The 21,460-nt window shown below is 44.7% G+C and overlaps 1 protein-coding gene across 1 annotated transcript in view; it reads right to left on the bottom strand.

Moving 5' to 3' along the window:
• SLC6A14 (solute carrier family 6 member 14) overlaps positions 1-19,014 on the bottom strand; it is a 49,306-nt gene extending 30,292 nt beyond the window's left edge. The window contains exon 1 of the mRNA XM_061598612.1: positions 18,768-19,014. Within this exon, the coding sequence (XP_061454596.1) occupies positions 18,768-18,965 (198 nt within the window). The 5' untranslated portion in view covers positions 18,966-19,014. The remainder of the gene's footprint in view (positions 1-18,767) is intronic.
• Between the last annotated feature and the right edge of the window lie 2,446 nt (positions 19,015-21,460).

Here is a 21,460-nt window from a genome sequence, read left to right as displayed (position 1 = left end):
TGATCTCAGAGACTGAGCTGGGATATAAGGGTTCAGGGAATCCATAAGATACTTTCTAAATTAATACAAGGACCTTGAGCCTGGCTCAATAATAGATGGGCAACCAGGGCAGATGTTTTAACAAATGTTGGCCATGTGCAGTTTGTCCGCCACATTCTGCTCCAGCTGGAGCTTCCAAACCAGGCCCAAGGGCAGCCCCATATGAAACAAGTTGTAGTATTCCAGCCTTGAGGTTACCAACACATGGGCTACAGTGGTCAGGCTCTCCCTGCCCAAGAATGGGCATAGCTGATGAACCAGATGAAGCTGGTCAAAGCAGTGGCAGCTGGTGCCCATTGGGATGATGGGGCGTCAAGCAGGAGGCCATTGGAAAGTGGCTCCAGAGCCAATGACAGGCAGAGCCAAAGGGTTTTGTCCCCACCCTTCTCCCAGCTGAGGTCTGTAAGGCCAATTGAGTCTAAGGAAGAGGATGCTGACTGCCAGCACCTGCCAGTGGACTGGATGTAAGTAAGAAGGCAGGCAGAGGTTGGTGGGGCAATGCCCCATGAGCCCTCATGGTCCAGCCTCCACTGGGTACAAGGCAGTCCTAGCCATAGCCAATCGCTTTGCATACCAATTCCCAAAACTGTTTAATTTTTGCACAGCTCCACCACATGTGAAAAAACGTTCCCAATTGGTTGCATCCCCTCCAACAGTATGGACTTGTCTGTATGTTGATTTTAGAGGTAGACTGCTTCTGAAAGAGGAGGTTCCATTATAACTAATAGCTACTGATAGATCTAATCCATCCAAAATGCAAATACAACAACAATTTATCACCATCAAAAGCTAAAGGCTAAAGTAACAACCCAACATGAAGACAATAGAAAAAAGCAAATGTCTGGGAGGCGGGGAATGCAATAAGGATGGTTTACCTGGGCATTAAATGCTAAACAGCAAGGTAGCCAAGGTGGACTTCACTTGGGAGAGAGGATTGTAGCTACAGCACAAGAAAAGGTCTGTTTCCTGAATTATGCACTTGATTTCCTACAGACGGATCAGATACCATGTTCTTCTGCCCAGAGATGCCCAAAAGTGATCCTTTGGTAATAAGAACAAAAGCCTTTTCTCAAGACTAAATTGAACTGTGCCATAGAACAGAAACCAAATTGCTTTAAGGTTGCATTGTTGTTGTTGTTGTTGTGTCTTATCTGCCCTTTCCCCAAAAGGTCCCAGAGTGAGGTACAACAATATGAAAAATACAAGATCAACATCAGTTAAAATAATTTACAGTCACAAGAACAGGGTGGGTCCTAAAAACATCTCTCCCAGGTGTCACAGTCCTGGATAAGGAAGTGCATCTTCAGCACATTATGGACATTATGCAATGAAGGTGCAAGATGCACCTCCGCGGGGAAGGAATTCCACAGCTTAGGGGCCACCCCCCATCCAGAACAGTAACGTAGAGCCCCTAGCCCTCAGGTGGAGGACAAACAGTTCTCTGGCTGTGTTACAACAGCCCTCTTGATAGAAGAGGAAACATCCTGGGCATTTGGGCTCAATGACTAGGCAGACTCCCCCTAGATAATTTGTATTTACTTGGGAACACACTCTGATGCCAACCGCACTCAGTGCAGTGATGCTCATCCTTGCTTATCAGGATTAAAGTATGTGTTGTAATGAGGTTACACTATTGTGGTCTTTTGTTTCATTTTTTTTGTAAAAAAAGTTGCATACTGAGCATGACAAACAAAATGTACACACTGCAAGCCAAACAGATCTTAAACTCCTTGGTTGTTGGGAGGGACCAGGCTGTCTGGGAGACATTTAAATTATTTCCTCCTTTTAGAAAAATAACCAGAGTGTGTATGACAGCAACAACAAGCCTGCTGTTCATCTGGGGGTATGCACTGCACAATGGCCTCTGCACACTCTGTTGGATGGAGAAGGTTGACTTCAGGATTTTTTTTAAAAAAAAACAGCAGATTTTCCAGCTGTATAAACTCCCCATCAGACACCCCACACTTTTTTTTAAAGGATATTTTGCTCTTTGCTTGCATCCTGTATCAGTGGCAGTTTCTCCAAAGGAGTCAGTAGCTATTATCTACCACACAGTGATGATTAATTTATCAATCTGCCTTAGTTCAGCAACTAACTGGCATTAAAGAATGAGTACTTTAAGGGTATGTGCAAAGATGTGATGAAGTGTTCCCTGCCCGGAGATGAAGGTGAAGAAGAGGAGGTTCCAGCCCAAAGGAAGGCATTTTAGTATGGCTTGGGCAGTTTAAGAACATAAGAAAACATAGGAAGAGTCCTGATGGGTCAGGCCTAAGGGGGCCCATCTAGTCCAACATCCTGTTCGCATTGTGGCCAACCAGATACTCATGGGAAGCCCACAAGCAGGACCTGAGTGCAAGAGCACTCTCCCCTCCAACTGGCAACTGGTTTTCAGAAGCATACCCCCTCTGACAATGGTGGCAGAGCACAGCCATCGTGGGTAGTACTTCGTTTTAAGAATAGAAACTGAGCACATGCTTCCCTTATATCATTGGTATACTTACTTCCCCTAACACTGACTGTCATTTAAATACTTAATAAACACAGAACGCCTAATGTGTCTAATTCCCCTTCCCACAATTCTTTAAGCTGCACATTATCAACTTTCCAACTGCACAGTTTTTTTCCAACTCCACATTTTGGGTCCAATGGCAAACTTCAAACAAAACAACAACCTTGGTTGACCCTGGACTCACAAGAAGGAGTTTGAAAGCCAGCTCAAGCAGATAGTTTGGGGATTATGAGGGCAAGGAGGTATTAAGCTCATAGGAGAGAAATGCTTAACTGGTTTCCAGCATGTATGGGTCCCACACTAACTTTCCTGTAAGGCGGCTCAAAGCCTTACAGTGGAATCCTATGCATGTCTACTGAGAAATACGTCCCACTGGTTCAGTGGAGGTTATCCTCAGGAACGTGTGCATGGGATCATAGCCTTAATCCATTTAATTGGTAGATTAACTAGCAGATTAGCTAACAAAACGTTTAGTTGCTTAACTCAGTGTTCTTCAACCTTGGGTCCCCAGATGTTGGCCAATGGCCAAGGATGATTGGAGCTGTCATCCGACAACACTTGCAAATAATAATAAATAAATAATAATAATAATAATAATAAATTTAATTTCTTCGTCGCCTATCTGGCCAATGGCCACTCTAGGCGACTTACAAAATTATTAAAATACAATTAATAAAATACAGTAATACAATAAAAACAATAGATCTACAACAACAATATTAAAACTGGGTAGGAGGCATTACAATTATATAGATTAACCCTCCCCGGATACCCCGAAGGCCTGCTGAAAGAGCCAGGTCTTTAAGGCTTTCCGAAACACATTTAAAGAAGAGGCGTGCCGGAGATCTTGTGGGAGGGAGTTCCAAAGAGTGGGGGCCGCCACTGAGAATGCCCTCTCTCTTGTACCCGCCAATCTGGCTGTTTTTGTTGGCGGGATTGAGAGAAGGCCCTGTGTGGCCGATCTTGTCGGGCGGCATAATTGGTGGCGTTGAAGGCGCTCCGTGAGATAAACTGGGCCGAAACCGTATAGGGATTTAAAGGTCAATACCAACACCTTGAATTGGGCTCGGAAAACAACTGGAAGCCAGTGTAGGTCGAACAACACTAGTGTGATGTGACCTCAGCGGCGACTATTCGTAAGTAGTCGAGCCGCCGGAATCCGTGAGTGGATGGATGGGAAGGAACAAGCTGAAGTTGAACCCTGATAAAACCGAGGTACTACTTGTGGGGGACAAGAGAAGGTTGGGTGACATTGACCTGAAGTTCAATGGGGTGAGTTTACCCCTAAAGGACCAGGTCCGCAGCCTTGGGGTTGTGCTTGATTCCAGGCTGTCCATGGAGGCTCAGATTTCGGCAGTGAGCCGGGCAGCCTGGTACCAACTACACCTCATACGAAGGCTGCAACCCTACCTTCCTGTTCATCAGCTCCCACTGGTGGTACACGCCCTGATCACCTCTTGTTTGGACTACTGTAATGCGCTCTACGTGGGGTTACTCTTGAAAACGGTCCGGAAATTACAACTGATACAAAATGCGGCGGCTCGACTACTTACGAATAGTCACCGCCGAGATCACATCACACCAAGTCAAGGGCATGATAGCTGGTTTCATGACAGGATTTCTTTCTTTCTCCTGTTACTTCTTGACACCTTGCCTAGGATAACAGCCAAGTCTGCCAGCCAACTCACCCGTACTCTCTCTCAGTCACTTGGGGAAAGACTCTTACCCCTTGGCTTTGCAGGTGGAATCCACAAGATCCACAGGGTGAATCAGCCGGTTAGGCAAGCCTGCCTCCATATCACTGTTGGAAGTGGGATTTTCCTTAACAGGGAACTTTCCCACCTCGCCCCCCAAAAGGTGCTGAGATATGGAGGCAATTAGGACACACCAGAAAGCCCCGGATGCACTTGTGGTGGAGACTGGTAAGTGTTTTACAAGGCCAGGCACCCCATCTCACAAACGGGAGAGGCAGCTTTGGCTGCCAATGCATACTTGGCTGTTGCTACTGTTACCTGCGTGCAATTGTCCTTTAGTAGCTCCAGGATGGACTCTTGTGGGCGATGGGCATAATTTGGATGAATAAATTGGGCCAGAAAGTTTCGCCTAGGGTTATCATATAAAGGACAGACTAGCAAATAGTGAACAATATCCTCTATGACATTGCAACCGGCAACGCATTTCTGATCCTCGGGGGGTATTCCCTGATATCTCCCTTCCAACTAAGCCAAAGGTATCAGTTGGAATCTGAGCTCTGAAAATGCTCTGCGGAGGGAAGGATGAGTAAGGCTCTCAAAATATCTTGGTCTTGTATGGGAGATGTTGAGATGGGGGAACCATATCGAAAAAGGGGCTACTAGTATTGACACTTGGTCACGACCCGCCACATGGTTGAAGACCCTGAGTCTAAGAGCATGCGAACTGAGGTTCAAGAGCTCGTTCTGTGAGATGTTATACTGGGCCAACAGGTCCTGATTAAAAGTAGCCCATCCATCCTTAGCTAGTTGCTCTGACCAGCAAAGTTTAACAAGAGAGCTGTTGGGTTTTTGATATAATCTATGCCAGTATTTAAAATAGGCTAGGTCTATTCTGGCCGCGAGGGTGGAGAGGCCGAGCTCAGCTCTGAGATGTGCTGTGGGTGTACCAGGAGGGAACCCCAGAATCTGCCTTATAAACTTATTTTGTAGTGGTTCTAGTTCCTGGGTGGCGGGTAGCCCCCATAGTTCGGCCCCATAAAGTATTGAGGCAACTAGTTTGACTACATAAACTCTGAGCAGCGGAAGAATCAGCTGGCCTCCCTTGGAATAAAAGAACCTTTTAAGTTGGACTAGGGTTTTGATGCCAATCAATTTGGTGGACCTCACATGTGATTTCCAGGAAAGGTTCTCACTAAGGCAGATGCCCAGGTACTTAAATGTACGAACTTGTTCTAACGGGTGTCCGTCAATCAACCAACTCGATATTGACCTTTTTCTGCCGAAAACCACTATCTTGGTTTTGGAGCGGCTGATGGATAAATGCTGCTCCTTGCAATAGGAGCTCAGATGGTTTAACATCCTTTTAAGTCCAATTTTATTTAAAGATAATAGGGCCAGGTCATCGGCGTAAAGCAAGACAGAGACCTTATGAGAGCCAACTGAGGGGGGGGGAAAGCCGGGGAAGACAACACAGGGATAATATTGTTTATAAAAAAATTAAATAGGAAAGGGGCCAGTATACAACCTTGCTTCACTCCTTTTCCCACCCGAATATCGCGGGTGAGAAGACCCTGCAACCCTAGATGCACTTGGTGCACCTGGTTGGCCACTGTGAGAACAGGATGCTGGACTAGATGGGCCACTGGCCTGATCCAGCAGGCTCTTCTTATGTTCTTATGTTCTTAATGTGTTGTCCTGATGGAGAACATGAATTAAGTAAAGCAGTCTCTTGTCAATATCGGACCGGGCCATTTTTTTGCCAGAGTAGATCCCTGTCTATAAGATGAAAGGCAGCTGTGAAGTCAACGAAGGCCACATACAGAAATTTGTTTTGACCTTTTGTGATCTTCTTTATAAGATGGTATAGCACAAATACTTGGTCAATTGTACTCCTACCTTTTCTGAAACCTGCTTGCTCCTCACGCAGGATGTTGGAACTGGATTCCCAGAGGAGAAGTTTATTAAGAAGGTATTTCCCATACAGTTTAGAAGCAATAACAAGAAGACTTATTGGTCTATAATTACGTGGGTCCACCACGTCGCCAAGTCACTTTCAGGCCAAATTGGCACAGCTGGGCATTCAAGTTCACCTCTGAAGTGGTTTCAAAAGCTACAAAAAGGGATTGTGAAGAGCTTCAAAAGGACCTCTGAGTGAATGGGTGGTAAAACGGCAAATGTAATTCAATGTAAACAAGTGTGAAATGAAGCACGTTGGGGCAAAAAATCTTAATTATACGTATACACTCATGGGGTCTGAACTGGTAGAGACTGACCAGGAATGAGACTGTGAGGTCATCGTGGATAGCTCGATGATGTCAACCCAGTGTGTGGCAGCTGTGAAAAAGGCAAATTCCATGCTAGGGGTTATTATGAAAGGAACTGAAGATAAAACTGCCAATACCATAATGCCGTTATATAAATATATGGTATGAGTACATTTGGAACACTGTATATCATTCTGGTTGACAGACCTCAAAAAGGCTATTATAGAGCTGGAAAAGGTTCAAAAGAGGGCAACCCAGATGATCAAGGGGCTGAAGCAACTCCCCTATGAGGAAAAATTGCAGCATTTGGAGCTTTTCAGTTTCGAGAACAGGTGAATAAGAGAACGATAGTTAAAAGTGTATAAAATTATGCATGATGTGAAGAAAGCAGACAGAGAGAAGTTCTTCTCCCTCTCTCATAGAACTTGGGGACATCCAGTGAAGCTGAATGTTGGAAGATCCAGGACAGATTTTTTAAAAAGCCGTCCTTCACGCCGCACATAGTTAAACTATGGAATTCACTCCCACAGGAAATAGTGATGGGCACCCACCTGGATGGCTTTAAAAGAGGAGTAGACAAATTCACGGAGGATAAGGCTATCAAAGCCTACTAAACCATGATGGCTATGCTCTACCTCCACAGAAGGCAGTATGCTTCTGAATGCCAATTGCTGGAAACTTCAGGAGGGGAAACTGCTCTTGCCCTTGGGTCCTGTTTGCAGGCTTCCCACTGGTTGGCTGCTGTGAGAACAGGATGCTGGACTAGATGGGCCACAGGCCTGATCCAGGAGAGCTTTCCTTATGATCTTTCCTTATCCCAATGTGCACACTTAAGCAAGGCAAGGACAAATGTGTATCCACAAAATATTTGTGAATATTTTGGGATGTTTTCATTCTTGTTTTTATATCTGTTTTAATGTTGTAAGTCACTTTTCCTTTTTGAAAAATAAGCAAAGAACAACAACAACAACAATGCAGGCTCTGTGCAAAGAAAAAACCAGTTCCCTACCAAATCAATTTGGCGCACCTCAGCAAAACTTACACATATTGCATATTTCTCTGTGATTTATTCCGCTTCTCAGATTTTCAAAGTGATAGGAATTCTGTGAGGAACTGCACCAAATATACGTCTGGGGAAATGACTCAGTGGTTGAACTACCACCAGTATCATGACATAGTGCAACATCAGGCAAATATGCATCCAGAGGAAGAGCAATTAGCTGTTTAGTCATGGCCCTCCAGATGTTGCTGAGCTAGTGCTCCCATCATCCCTGAACATTAGACATGCTGGCTGGGGCTGATGGGAGTTGTAGCCTAACAACATCTGGAGGGCCACAGGTTGATGACCCTTGCTCAAAACCTACAAAAACTATGTTGTTGTGCAACAGTCTGGACAGTGAGTCGACCCTGCATGACCCAGTACTGTGTGGTATCCAGAGTATGTTGAAAAACCTAGAAAGAAGTGAGGTACAGGTGAATGCACAGTCCCACACAATTTTAATTCAGCCAATGGATTTTCTGAAGAAATCCACTGCATGAATGAAATGACAACGGAATTCTCCGTATTGAGTCCACACATTAGATCATACTCTCTCACTACAAATCCAGCCCCACCGAACAGCAGAGTTGGCACTCCCAGTTACGTGCCTCTTGGCCTTTTCTGGGACACTTGCAACCTTTTAAAAGGGGAAGAGTTTAAAGTGTTCCTGTAATGCAGGGCTGGGGAACCTGTGGCCCTCCAGATGTTGTTGAATTCAAACTCTAATCAGGCCCAGTCAAACGGGAGAGCAACAGGATCTCCAACCCTAGTGTGAATACATGAAAGTGGAAAGCCATTCAGAGCAGCAGTTGCTTTACTAGAACAAATGCTCAGGCCATAAATAAGTTCCACGAGTGGAAATCGCCACAGAGCCAACTGTAATAATTTAAGCACAGTCAGTGGTGAGCTACAACTAGGGATGTCAGAGAATTCCATCAGAAATGGGAGTGGAAATTGCTGCAATTTGCATGTTTGTCTGAAGTCAGGAACAGAAATCACACAAGTGAATATGAACGATGTTCACTATTGTTGTTGTTGTTTAATCCACAAACGTTCTGTAAATAATTATATTATTTTCTGCTTTTTTAAATGTTTCCCTGCCATTGAAATTGATTGTACAATTAATTATGTGAGTTTTGGCCATAGCAGGTAACAAGATGAACAACGTAGTTTTAGTGGAAGCTGAACTGTAGGGGAACGGAAACAGCGTTGATTGCAATGAACACAGGACAGAACGGAAATTGCTGCCTCCTTACATCCCTAGGTACAACCTACCTAATGCCCTCTCTGAACTCCAGTAGCAGCTGTTTAATCAATAAAGGAAAGGCCATTTGCATAAAAATAACACAGAAAGGGCAAACATTTACCTTGCCTCCTGGAAGAAGTGAGGCAATTGCATTTGAGGGTCAGAGCCAGCTCCTGTGTCTCTTAACCGCCCAAGTCTACAACCTTGTTTTTTCCTGTGGTGGCACCTTTTCAGCAGAAAATAAAGTATCACAAGACCCACTAGGGTTTTGCAGACCTTTGCACTGCTGTTGCCCTTCCCCACTGACCTTGTCTTGGCTGCTAATTGCTGCTGGGATAGAATGCAGAATAAATGATGGTCGGGAACCAAGGGAGGTGCGTGCCTACCCTTCTTGGCTCACGGAGGCTGAAACCTTTAAGTGGCTTCTGCAAGGGCAGTCCTGCCTAAGGATCAAGTCACATAACCAGTGGCGGCTGGCCATGTCAATGAGGCAGTGGAATCTGCTCCGGGTTTTAGTCTAAACTAACTGTCCAAACAGGAACTGTCCAAGGTGCTGCCACCAGCCGCCACTGTACACAACCATCTGCACACATGGAGGCCAAGGAGCTTGCTCTGCTCACCTTGCATGTCATGTACAGCCACTGACATGCCTAGGATTCAGCTGTTTTGTTTAATATCAGCTAGGGGTGGGTGAATCGGTCTATTTTGGGTTCTCCCAGTTTCTCATTTTTTCTAGTTTTAAGTTAAAAGGTAAAGGTAAAGGTGTCTCTGCACTTACAGTGCGAGTCATTTCCGACTCTTAGGGTGACTTCTTGCGACATTTACTAGGCAGACCGTATATATGGGGTGGGATTGCCAGTTCCATCCCCAGCCTTTCTTTACCCCCCAGCATATGCCAGGTACTCATTTTACCGATCACGGATGGATGGAAGGCTGAGTGGACCTCGACCCCTTTTACCGGAGATTCGACTTCCTCCTTCCGTTGGAATCGAACTCCAGCCGTGAGCAGAGCTTCGGCTGCGTTACCGCCGCTTACCACTCTGCGCCACGGAGGGCCTAGTTTTAAGTTAAGTTCTCCACATTTCTACATCAGTTTGCAGTTTATTTACGTATAGTCCTCCTGAAAATTCCTCAGCATTTTAGTGAGAATTTGCCCTGATATACTGATGTTTGCAGGCAGTTTTGCGTAGTACATACTTTTTGCAAAGCAATGCTCCCTAATATAACATTTTTCCTGTTATTTTCACTTAAACATGTATTTTTATGCATACTTTATCCCAGTATATGCATTTTTGTACACATTACATAGCTGGAGAACTGTACTGCAAAGTGCAGAGAATTTGGGGTTTTGAAGGATGGCCGTGTTTTGGTTCACGTATTGTTTTGGAAAGTGAGAATTAGGCAGATTCGCCTTTGGATGCCAGTTTCTCCATTGTTCCTCATATCAGCTTAGCTGAGCTTCACAGAATTTCATGAAATATAGAGGACCAGGATGCCAGTCTTTGCTGCCTTTGAGTTTTGACCGTCCAGTAGAAAGTTACAATGGAGAGGGTGGGGTATTACGCAGAGAACCTGTCTGGATTCACTGGGATTAGATATGGGAATGGTGGCTAAACTTTTTCACCCATTGCCCTGTTGCCACCCATCCAAGAGCAGCATGCCAGTGACGGGCATGGCCACAGCACACTCTTGCACACATTCATCACACACACACATCAGAGCACACACGTACCAGACATAAACAAAGACAAGCACAGAGGCTTCCCCCACCCCCGAAATTCTTCAGCTGATCTGTGTAGATGGGGGATATTTTCCTCCCTATCACAGCTAGAGATGTAAAGATCTGTCAATTTCGGTTCTTTCAGTTTCTCACTTTTCTAATACTAAATTCAGTTCTCTACATTTTTGCAGCAATCTGTGATTTTTTTTCCAGAAAAAGCCCTCATGAAAATTCTCCACTGTTTTAGTGCAAATTTCTCCAGATAAACACATTTTTGTAGGCAGTTTTGACAAAGGTACACATTTTTGCAAGCTATTTCTCATCACATCATGCCTTTTTGCATGTTATTTTCACTCATATATTCATTTTTATGCACACTTCCCTTAATATATTCATTTTTATAAATATTGTTCAGTCAGCAAACTGCACCACAAAATTCTGATAAATGCGAATTTCGAAGGATGGCTGTGTTTCAGTGCTCATATTGTTTCGGAAAGTGCAAATTGATAAATTCCGCTTGGAATGCAATCTGAATCGAAATTCTCACCCACCCCTAATCACAGTGCTGACCTGGATAGAGTAGTTTAAGGCTCTCTGCCCAGCCTGGCACTGAGATGAAGAGGACAACCATGCCCTCTCTGCTGTTCAGGCGAGGGTCTATAAGATTTTATTCCCATGGGCCAGAGTCATTTGTCTCCTTCCTCTAAAATTCCTGGATTTGGGCAGTGCAAGGATTATTAGATAAGTCACACTTTTAGTTACTCCAGGCGGTTTCAGGTTTTGACTGACACACATGCCTGGGAGTGTGGAACCTTTCCCTTATTCCATCTTCACACTGTTACCTAAGCAGCTGCTTACACATTGTCAGCTGTTGACAGGGAAAGTTTCTCCAGAGCAGTGTCAGCCCAGTCATCTTTTAGCTTTTAACACATTCCCATCTCACAGGGAAAAGAAAAGGAAAAGGTGGAAACATGCCAAAGGTGCTTCTGTGACACCTTGGGCAGAATGTGGCTTTTCAAACTGCTCTTCGTATATGATGCAAAAGTCTTTCAGGTTCCATCGGAGGAAGCGGGCGAACCCACTCTCTCCATATGAGCAGCTCAGAATCTTTGCTTTCCAAGAGCCAATAGATGTTATCATTCACAAGACAATACTTCAAAACAGACGTCCTTTTAAGCTGGGCAGTGGTGACTGGGTGCACATGTGCTCTCTTTTACCTGTTCATAAATTCTAATGAGATTTTGCATCGGCCCACCAGCACAATCCATTTATTTATGTTATTTGTATATTTAAAAAATTATCTCCTGGCATTCTAGTGCAAAAGCACCACTCAGGGTGGCTCAAAGGCTTCCAAAATTGCAATGTCATTAGAAACCAAAATAAAATAGATGAAGAACAGCAAGAGAGCCATATTCCATGGGACAAGGCTTTCCATAATCTAGCTCAGCCTTCACCAGCCTGGTGTCCTCCACATGTTTTGGACTGGAATTCCCATCAGTCCCAGCCAGTCTGCACTGCCTGGGGCTGATGGAAGTTGTAGTCCAAAAATCTGGAGGGCAGCGGTTTGCAGAAGGCTCTGAGGAATTAACATCAGTGTGAGGAGTTAGTGCCCCACCAGGTTAGAGCCAGCCACTGCGAAACCCCTCTATAGAATGTTATATGGATTGGAGTCCAGTGGAAGTGTGTCCAATGGAAGCATCTACCTGGCTTAAATCTCAGTGAATTCAATATGAGCTCATGGTGTTGCCTTACTCTTGGGCCAGGGCCTTGGAAGCTTGGAAGAATTTTGGTACACAGGAAGTGGATTGGACTGTGAAAGATCAACCCAAATTGTGTTTGCATTTTTACAAATTTGTAGGGCAGTCCAATATCTCAGAGAGGAGGTCAAGTTTCCTAGTCCCCTGGTGCATTCACTATAGCTGCCCAATATCCCTGCTTTTAAAAGATTGATAGAAATACCTATTGGCTATAGGTATGTACTTAAACTGCAATGTGTTTTTTTTGCCTATTAGTGAATATGTTCTAAATTCAGATGAAAACATTCTGTCAACTAGGTATGTCAGTGCCACGAACAGTGTCATTCAGTCATCAAATGCCCGGGTCAACAGGAATGTTTGTAAATTCCTCCTGAAAAGTCAACAATGAAGGAGACAGAAGTGCCTCACAAGGGAGGGCATTTCACCAACTGGGAACTACCACTGATAATGCCCTGTCATGTGTCAATGCAAACCAGACAGCCCCTAGTGACAGCACTTGTTCTGAAATGCTTCCAAGTTCCTTCTTATGGCTCTTGGACCATCATCTGGCTTGTGCTGCCGTATATGGAGTTGTTTTTCTGGTGATGCAATCATTAAAAATAAATAAATCTAAACTTGATGAGCTAGTATTTAATGCAAACCTGTTCAGCAACACCAGCCTGAGTGTGGTAGAAACTGAGGCTGTAAGACAATACATGCTTTACCCTGCAAATCATTGGCAGACAAAAAGATGAGTGCTTACTTTCATGCTCATTTGACCAGCTCCTTTATTCAGAGTTCAACGACTTACTAATCTTATGCAATACATGATAAAGACTTTTCCATGTCTAATAAAATTACTTACTGGCTCAAATTCAAAAGTTACCAAGTGTTTGTTTTATGTAATCTCATGCAAATTTCTCTCTTTTTTCCTGACAAACCCAATGAAAGCAGATACGCAGGACACTTATATCTGAGGTACAAGAGTTTGCCAATACAACAGCGGCATGCAAAATTAGTAGTGAGCAAACTTTTGAGTCCACCAGAATTCTTCATCAGGCTGGATGGGTAGTCACTATGCTGTGCTCCAAATCTTGTTGGACTATAATCCCCTTGAGCTAGCCAGCATGCCAATGGTCAAGGATGATGGGAGTTGTAGTCAATACCACATTGACTACCCTGCTCTTCTTGCTTCCACTGAAGCCATTTCCCCTTGACAGAGGACCAGAGGGAGGATTGAAATCCTCACCCCTGCACCTTGTGGAAGGATGCTACATCAGATCTAAGGGGTTCAGGTTCCACTTGTTCTGCTCTTAGCAGAACAAGAGATGATGCACAGAAAGAAGAATCAGAAACTGGATTGCTGAGAAATCCTCCAGTAAACTTAAACTGGATACTGGCCAGTTTCCAAAGCAGCCACCAACTTAGCGCAGAGAGTTTGGCTTTGAGTTTCAGCAGCCAAGGCATCGAGGAAGTAGCAGACCAACCAGAATGATCAATGGTGTGCTCCACAGCCACTGTTGTATCAAAGTGGACCAAACAGAACAATGAATGGTGCCTTCAGAAAGGATGAATAGTGCTGCCTTCTCAAAGTAGACCTACCTGAAAGATGAATGGTGCCTGCCATGGCCAATGAAACGTGTTGGATCAAATGACAATGAGCACAACAGTGGTTGTGCAAGAGGAGCACAGTGCATCTTCATACACAATAGGAAGGCACCCTGTTGCTGTTGCACAGATTTCATCTAATTTTGCAAGGAAATTTCAGCTTGAAATCAGTTCACTTGTTCGGAAGATGACAACATCCCAGGCCATGGCAACGTCTTTTCTTCTGAGCCCAGAAAGGGGATATGATTCATTTTTTGGAAGTTGTCTGAATTTTGAGTCAGGATGGCAGTGACATGCATATACTGTACTTCCTCCAGAGAGAGCTCCAAGGCCTCAGACGTGCCCCCAGATGGTCGGTCTTCCGTTGATGACGTTTATTAAGGATGGACTAACTCTCAGCTAGGGATGGAAGGATCTGTTCATTTCGGTTCTCTCTGTTTCTCATTTTTCCAGTTTTTAATTCAGGGCTCCACATTTCTGCAGCAATCTGGGTATTCTTTTCAATCATGAAAACGTTTTAGCATTTTAGTGTGAATTTCTCCTAATACATTTTTTATATACAGGTTTGACTAATGTACACTTTTTTCAAGCATTGTCTCGTAATATAATACATCTTCGTACATTATTTTCACTAATATGTTCATTTTTATGCACATGTTCTAATATATGCATTTGTGTAAACATGAATGATGATGGTTGGATGGAGGACTGTATTGCAAAATCTGGGTAAATGCAAATTTAGGAGGATGGCTGTGTTTTGGTCCTCAGCTTGTATTGGAAAGGGTGAATTTGATAGATTTGACATGAAATGCAAACTGAATCAAATTTCTCTTCTCTCCTTACTCTCAGGGTTCAACCCTGCCCATACCTGGAACCTGGGGTCTCCTTGGAGGAAGAACAGGGGAAACAACAGTCCTCTGCACCAGCAGCAACGCAGAGGAGCTTGCAGTTCCTGACATCCCTGACCTAGGAGGACCTGCACACCAGTTGCCTGGGCTCCTGGCTGGCCCTCAGACTACCCTATCCAATCACCTTCAGGGCTAGCTGCATGTGAAGCTACTTCTGAGGAGGTGAAAGTGTGTGTCAGTAAGCACTTGACTGGATCAGGGCCTGCCTGAGAGCTGGGAAAGGATGGAGCCTCCTACTCCTAAATCAGCTCTCAGTCTGAGCAGCTTCACTGCTGAAGCAACAGCTCCTGTATAAGTCTTTGAGCCTCTTCACTGCTAAAACTACAGCTTCCTCAGAGCACCAAGCTCCAGTACAAAGCTTTCCTGATCCAGGGAAGCGGATACCAACATAGTTTCAGTCCTAGAACTGCCAGGATCTCCCATCAGCCTTGGTCTGGTCCAATTTCATGCTGTTCATATCTTCATAGCTGTTCATATCTCAGTATGGGGAAGAGTTCTCATGAGCTTCCTAGAGGAATCTGGTTGGCCACTAAGGGAGACAAGATCCTGGCCTCCCCCAACCTGGTGCGCCCCAGATGGGGTTGGACTCCCATCAGCCTTACCCAGCACAGCCAATGGTTGGGGATGATGGGAGTTGTAGTCCAGCAGCATCTGGAGGGCACCAGGTTGGGGGAGGCTGAGAGAGGCCTTTGGCTGCTCCAGTAAGAGTGTTTTGTAGGTTCTTTTTGCTATTTGTTCATTTAGTGTATATTTATTCAAGAAGTGTATACTTTAAAAAAGTCTTCAAGGAAATTCTTTAAAACATGAGGGACAATCATAAAGCAAAGCAGCAGACAGCATAAGTACAGCAGCAAAAGAATAATGAAACAGTCATAAATAAACAGTATCTCAGAGCCAATAAACTGCAGTGACATAAAAATAAAATGGAAATGGACTGCCTTCAAGTCGATCCCGACTTATGGCGACCCTATGAATGGGGTTTTCCTGCTAAGCGGTATTCAGAGGGGGTTTCCCATTGCCTCCCTCTGCGGCTGAGAGGCAGTGACTGGCCCAAGGTCACCCAGGGAGCTTCATGGCTGTGTGGGGATTCAAATCCTGATCTCCCAGGTCCTAGTCCAACACTCTAACCACTATCAATATAATATAATCTGCACCATCCTTTCAGCCCCTAACCTAGCCTTCAGATGGGATGAGGGACAGCATCCTGTTGCCAATGGTTTTTAAATAAATAAATAAAAGGAAATGGACTGCCTTCAAGTCAATCCCGACTTATGGCAACCCTATGAATATGGTGTTCATGGTAAGCGGTATTCAGAGGGGGTTTCCCATTGCCTCCCTCTGAGGCTGGTCCTCCCCAACTGGCTAGGGCCTGCTCAGCTTGCCACCACTGCACAAGCCAGCCCCTTCCTTGTCCACAACTGCCAGCTGGGGGGCAACTGTGCTCCTTGGGACTATGCAGCTTGCCCACGGCTGCCCAGGTGGCAGGGCACGTAACCCCTGAGCCACTCACTGTGGGGTGATCTTCAGCTGGCTCTTGACTCCCAGGAGACACAAGCGGGGATTTGAACTCACAGACGCTGGACTCCCAGTCAGGCTCTCCTCCCCACTGTGCTACACCAGCCCTTGTGGCAGGATCAAACCCGCTTTTTAAAATGGACAGATTCAATGGAGCAGTAGATAGGTGCTCTTAGATGACAGCATCTGATCTGTGAAACTTTGAAAACACTTTGTTTCGATTATGATGAGCAAACACAGATTAGTGTTGATGTGTATGTTTGGGCGTGTGTGGACATGTTGCTTAAGATGACAAGGAAATGGAAAGAACGAGGCTTAAGGCATATTAAAAGCTACAGAGCATGATGGGGGAATGGTGCGTCATTATCAGCCCCACAAAAGCAAAACACAAAGAGTTTGTGACATCACTGTTACTTAAAGTGTCACAATACCGCAGTACCATCAGAATGCAAATTACCTGGTTTTCCTTTTAAAAAAAGTATGTGCATGCATTCTACAGACTGTAGGAGAATCTTATTGAAAATACAACACTGTCTTTTTCTCCAATAAGATTTCTTACCTGCCCTTCATCACCATAAGGTCCCAACCAGGGCAGGTTATAACAATTTAATATACAATTCTAAAAACAGATAAAACTGATACAGCTGGAAATGATTCCAACTGGACCGTAGTGTAGCGGCAAATTCATAAGTCCCTTCATGATAGTCACAGCCATGTCCCCTTTTTTTTTTGCTGCTGGTTGCGAATGAGATCTTTGTTAATGCCTTCTCCCTCAACTACAGGAGCAAATAAGCATGAAATAAGAGAGTGTTAGCTACTGACAAGAATCTTCTCAGTGGCTGACTCACCTCCTTTCACTCTGATTGGCTTCAGTCAGCAGGAAAGGACAAGGAAGCATGCACGAAGATTTTTTTTCAGTGGCTAACACACTCCCTTTTCATGCTGATTGCCTTGTAGGATGCTGGAGGCATAGGGACTCTGCTGAGACCCTGCCCCCCCCAAATTAATGGGTCTATGACCCCCTGAGACCCTGGATGACGAACCACTGCAAATGAAATGGAACAGTATACATTTAGCAAAAGAGGTGGGCTCACAAAACCTTCGCTGTCAAGGGCCAGGGTTAAAGAGTCGCGTCTTTTATGCTAAAATATTTAAAATGTACCCCAAACACGGTCTGCCCCTTGTATGCATGGAACAGACATTTGCATGTTAAAATCAACATGTGTCATGTGCCTCTGTTGTGGGCGATGTTTCATTTCAGCTTGTTGAGGGAGAAGCCGAGAGGAGGTGTGGCAGACGTCTCACAGTCACACCCTTTGCTTCCTTCTTTTTGAGTTTCTGCTTGTCCACTCAGCACAGCCAAGCTAGCCAGCGTTCCAAGCCAGCAGCTGAAGATGGGAGAAGACACAACGTTTCCTCCAGCTTCGAATTTAGAGCCCTGGAGATGATGGCCAGGGTTGGTGCTCAGGTGCACCCAAAATGCCAGAGCAAGGACAGAGAGCAACTATAGCCTTCCATGTGGCATCTCCATAAATTAGGGGTGGGGAACTTATGATCCTCCAGATGTTGTTGGACTCCAACAATATATGGGAACCAGAGCTTGTATTCCTCTAAGTCATACTCAGAGTAGAACCATTGAAATGAGCCTAAGTTAACCCACATTCACACCATACATTTATTCCATTATTATTCCACTTTAAACAGCCATGGCTTCCCCCAAAGAATCCTGGGAAGTGTTGTTTGTGAAGGCTACTGAGAGTTGTGAGGAGATCCCCCTGTTCCCCTCACAGAGACACAATTCCCCGAGTGGTTTAACAGTCAGTCCCTCTTCCCAGGGAATTCTGGGATAATTACTCACTGACCTTGCTCAGCATTGGCTTTGATACACTGTATGAAAGAGGCATAGAGGAGACAATCAAGAGCAACGTGATGTTGGCTGTTTCTTTCGAGGGTTAGTTATCTTGGCACAAAAATCTTTCAGAGGGCCCTGGGGCCTCTGCTCACTGGCTGGCTGGCTCAAGCATCAAGCAGGCGGCGGTGCCAGGTGGAACAGCATGTGCCCTCACCTGCCATTTTGGCACCTGTGGAATGGTTCCTGGCTTGTTTTAGACAAGGAAAGAACGGGAAGAATGTGTTGGCTCACGAATCAGAAGACTTAACTCTTTCCTCAGCCTCACCCTCTTGGTTGTTGTTGTTATGTGCCTTCAAGTCGATTACGACTTATGGCGACCCTATCAATCAGTGACCTCCAAAGCATCTGTCATGAACCACCCTGTTCAGATCTTGTAAGTTCAGGTCTGTGGCTTCCTTTATGGAATCAACCCATCTCTTGTTTGGCCTTCCTCTTTTTCTACTCCCTTCTGTTTTTCCCAGCATTATTGTCTTATACACCAGCTTTTTGCTCCTGCTCAAAGCACGGGGATGTAGTTAGTGACCATGTTGGGGGTTGGTGGGAAAAGGGCATATAGGGATGAAAACCAAGCACTTACTTTGTTCCAGGCCGGAGTCTCTGGAGCTGGTTCACTCGCTCCGGTCCAGCCGCCTGTTCCTGAAGCATCACTCCATCCTCTCTGGCTGAGAGGCCACAGCCACAGCAAGCCCTGGACCCACATCTTGCAAGGTGACCCCACAGTGCTGCCAAGGGATGGGCTGACCAAAGCTAGGAGGGAGAGAGGGAGGTGCCCCATGCGGTGGCGGGCCCCTGAGTGTTGTGGCCCAAGAGCAAGGCCCACTGAAGTACCCAGCTGGCCCACCGCTGGCGCTGTCCCGCATCCTAAATCCCCACCTGCTAATTGGTGTGATAAAAGTATTCTTGGCCAACTCCAAACCTGGGCCTCTATGAGCTTGGGTCATGTTCAAGGGTTGCGTTTGGGAGGCGGGGCATCATGTGAAAAAAACCAATCTGAAGTCCCATCTCCCGAGGAAATGGGATAGGAAATGCCACTATGGCCCTCTTCCTGTCACCTGACCCAGTTCCTGGTTTAAATTGTACCCATTAAATTGCAGCTCCCTCTGGCTGTGGGAAGGTCACGTTCCGCTTTATGACACCGAGTGTACCTCATTAGCTACCTCAAAACGAGCAAACAATGAAATTAGTCAGAGGGACATCTCTAGGCGATGACTGGGTATTGTTTCCTAACTCTTCAGTCAGCCTCATGCTACACCCCTTTCCTGAGGCTTTCATATTAGGCAACACAGGGACAGAGGAAGCGGCCTTATACAGAGTCAGACCATTGATTCATCTAGCTCAGCATTGTCTGCGCTGACTGGCAGCAGCAGCAGCAGCTCTCCAGGGTTTCTGGCAGGGCTCTCCCTCAGCCTACCTGGAGATGCCAGGAATGAACCTGGGACCTGCTCTGCCACTGAGCAGGGGTGGCTGGTGGCTGCAAGCTGGACAGCGCCTTGAAAGTTTGGACTAAGCAGAGTCCACCTCCCCACCAACACGGAGCTGCCCCTGTGCTACGGCCCTTGGCCTTGAGATCCTTGTGGATCCTTATGCCTTAAATGGCACTGAGGCAATTCTCTCTCCCCTTTCCCTGTGCAGGCACATAAACAATTCACAGGAAATCAGTGCACAATTTATTTGGGAGGGGAGGTGAAGTTAGTGATGATAGCATGGAGTCAATTAAGCATTTCACCTGATGGACTGAAACACTTTTGATCAACTAAAAAGCTGCCCCTATTAATCAGAAGACACATTTTTTTCTTTTTAAAAACCCAGGAAACTCTTTTTTTTAAAAAAAATACAAATACTTCTTTATTTCTTTATTTATTAGCCCACCCTTCATCATAGCAGGTTACTGGGTAGAATACTTTCACACAAAGTTAAATGACATCAAATCAGCTACAAACAGAATAAGACTACAATCAACATTACTATTACTAGTAGTAATACTACTACTAGTAGTATTAGTAGCATTAGCATTACTATTTATTGCCTGCCCTTCAGCCGGGGGTCCCAGGGTGGGCTACAACCATCTTAAATACAAATACTTTTTGATTTTAGTTAAAAACAACAAAAAACAACCAGACCAAGAAGACCAGCAGAATACCCTGTTAGAACTACACTACTGATCAACAGCCAAAGGGGCTACTCAGTCACATTGCATGCACACCATCCATTTAAAGCACATGACTTCTCCCAAAGAATCATGGGAACCCTATTTGTTATGGGTGCTGGGAATCGTAGCTCTGTGAGAGGTAAAGTACATATCCCAGGATTCTCTGGGGGAGGTCATGTGCTTTAAATTATGGTGTGTATTCAGCCTCAGTTAGTCCAAGCTTTAACATCTCAGCGCCTTGTCCTATAACAACCAAGTCAAACCCTGCAGTTGGCTGGCACAGGGCCCTTCTCACTTGGGATGGAGAGATCATCCTAAATCTGGAACATTTAATTTTTGCTGGCACTCAGTCATAGGTCCAATCCATCCCATTTTGTGTGCTTATTTTGTCTTAAAGATTTATATTGTATGCATCTTAGTACACATTTTCCCAAAACATGTATTTTTCAATGCTTTTTATTTATTTATTTATATTTCAGACCATTTCTATACTACTTCTATAATGCATAAAATATTTCTAAGTGGCATGTGGCAAAGTAAAAAACACAAATATTCTATAAAAATATATAATAAAACCATTAGGACACGTGCGTGGGCTTGTGTGTAATCAGTACCATAATTGAATATGACAATAAATAGATAGGAAGATGTGCTTTTATGTAAAATAATATTGTATTCGCATTTTAAATGTAAAATATGCACTTTTGTGTGCTCTTTTTGGGCACTGAAACTGCATTGCAAAATCTATGGAAGCACCCACTCTGGTGGGGCATTGCATTCTGAGCAGCTTAAGTGTGGGCGAATGCATGCAGGTGTAGTCTGATGAAAGCACAGATGTAAGATGTTTTTAAGATGTTTTAAGATTTTTTAGTGTTTTATTACTTATTTGCCACCCTGGGCTCCTTCTGGGAGGAAGGGTGGTATTTAAACTGAATAAACAAACAAACAAATAAAATGTCTTGCTAAGATCTTCAACCTTACTTTCACTACGATCTTTTCTCTGCAATTTGGTTTTGGCCCCTGGGTTTTGTTTTCTTCCCTTGCTGTATTTTCTTGAAATGAAAAAGCTTATTTGGCAATCCACGTTTTGAAAAAATCACCTTCAAATCCAGATCATTCTA

The sequence above is a fragment of the Rhineura floridana genome, chromosome 16, assembly GCF_030035675.1.
Source record: "Rhineura floridana isolate rRhiFlo1 chromosome 16, rRhiFlo1.hap2, whole genome shotgun sequence".
NCBI classification, from domain to species: Eukaryota; Metazoa; Chordata; class Lepidosauria; order Squamata; family Rhineuridae; genus Rhineura; species Rhineura floridana.
This window is presented reverse-complemented; position numbering and strand designations above follow the sequence as displayed.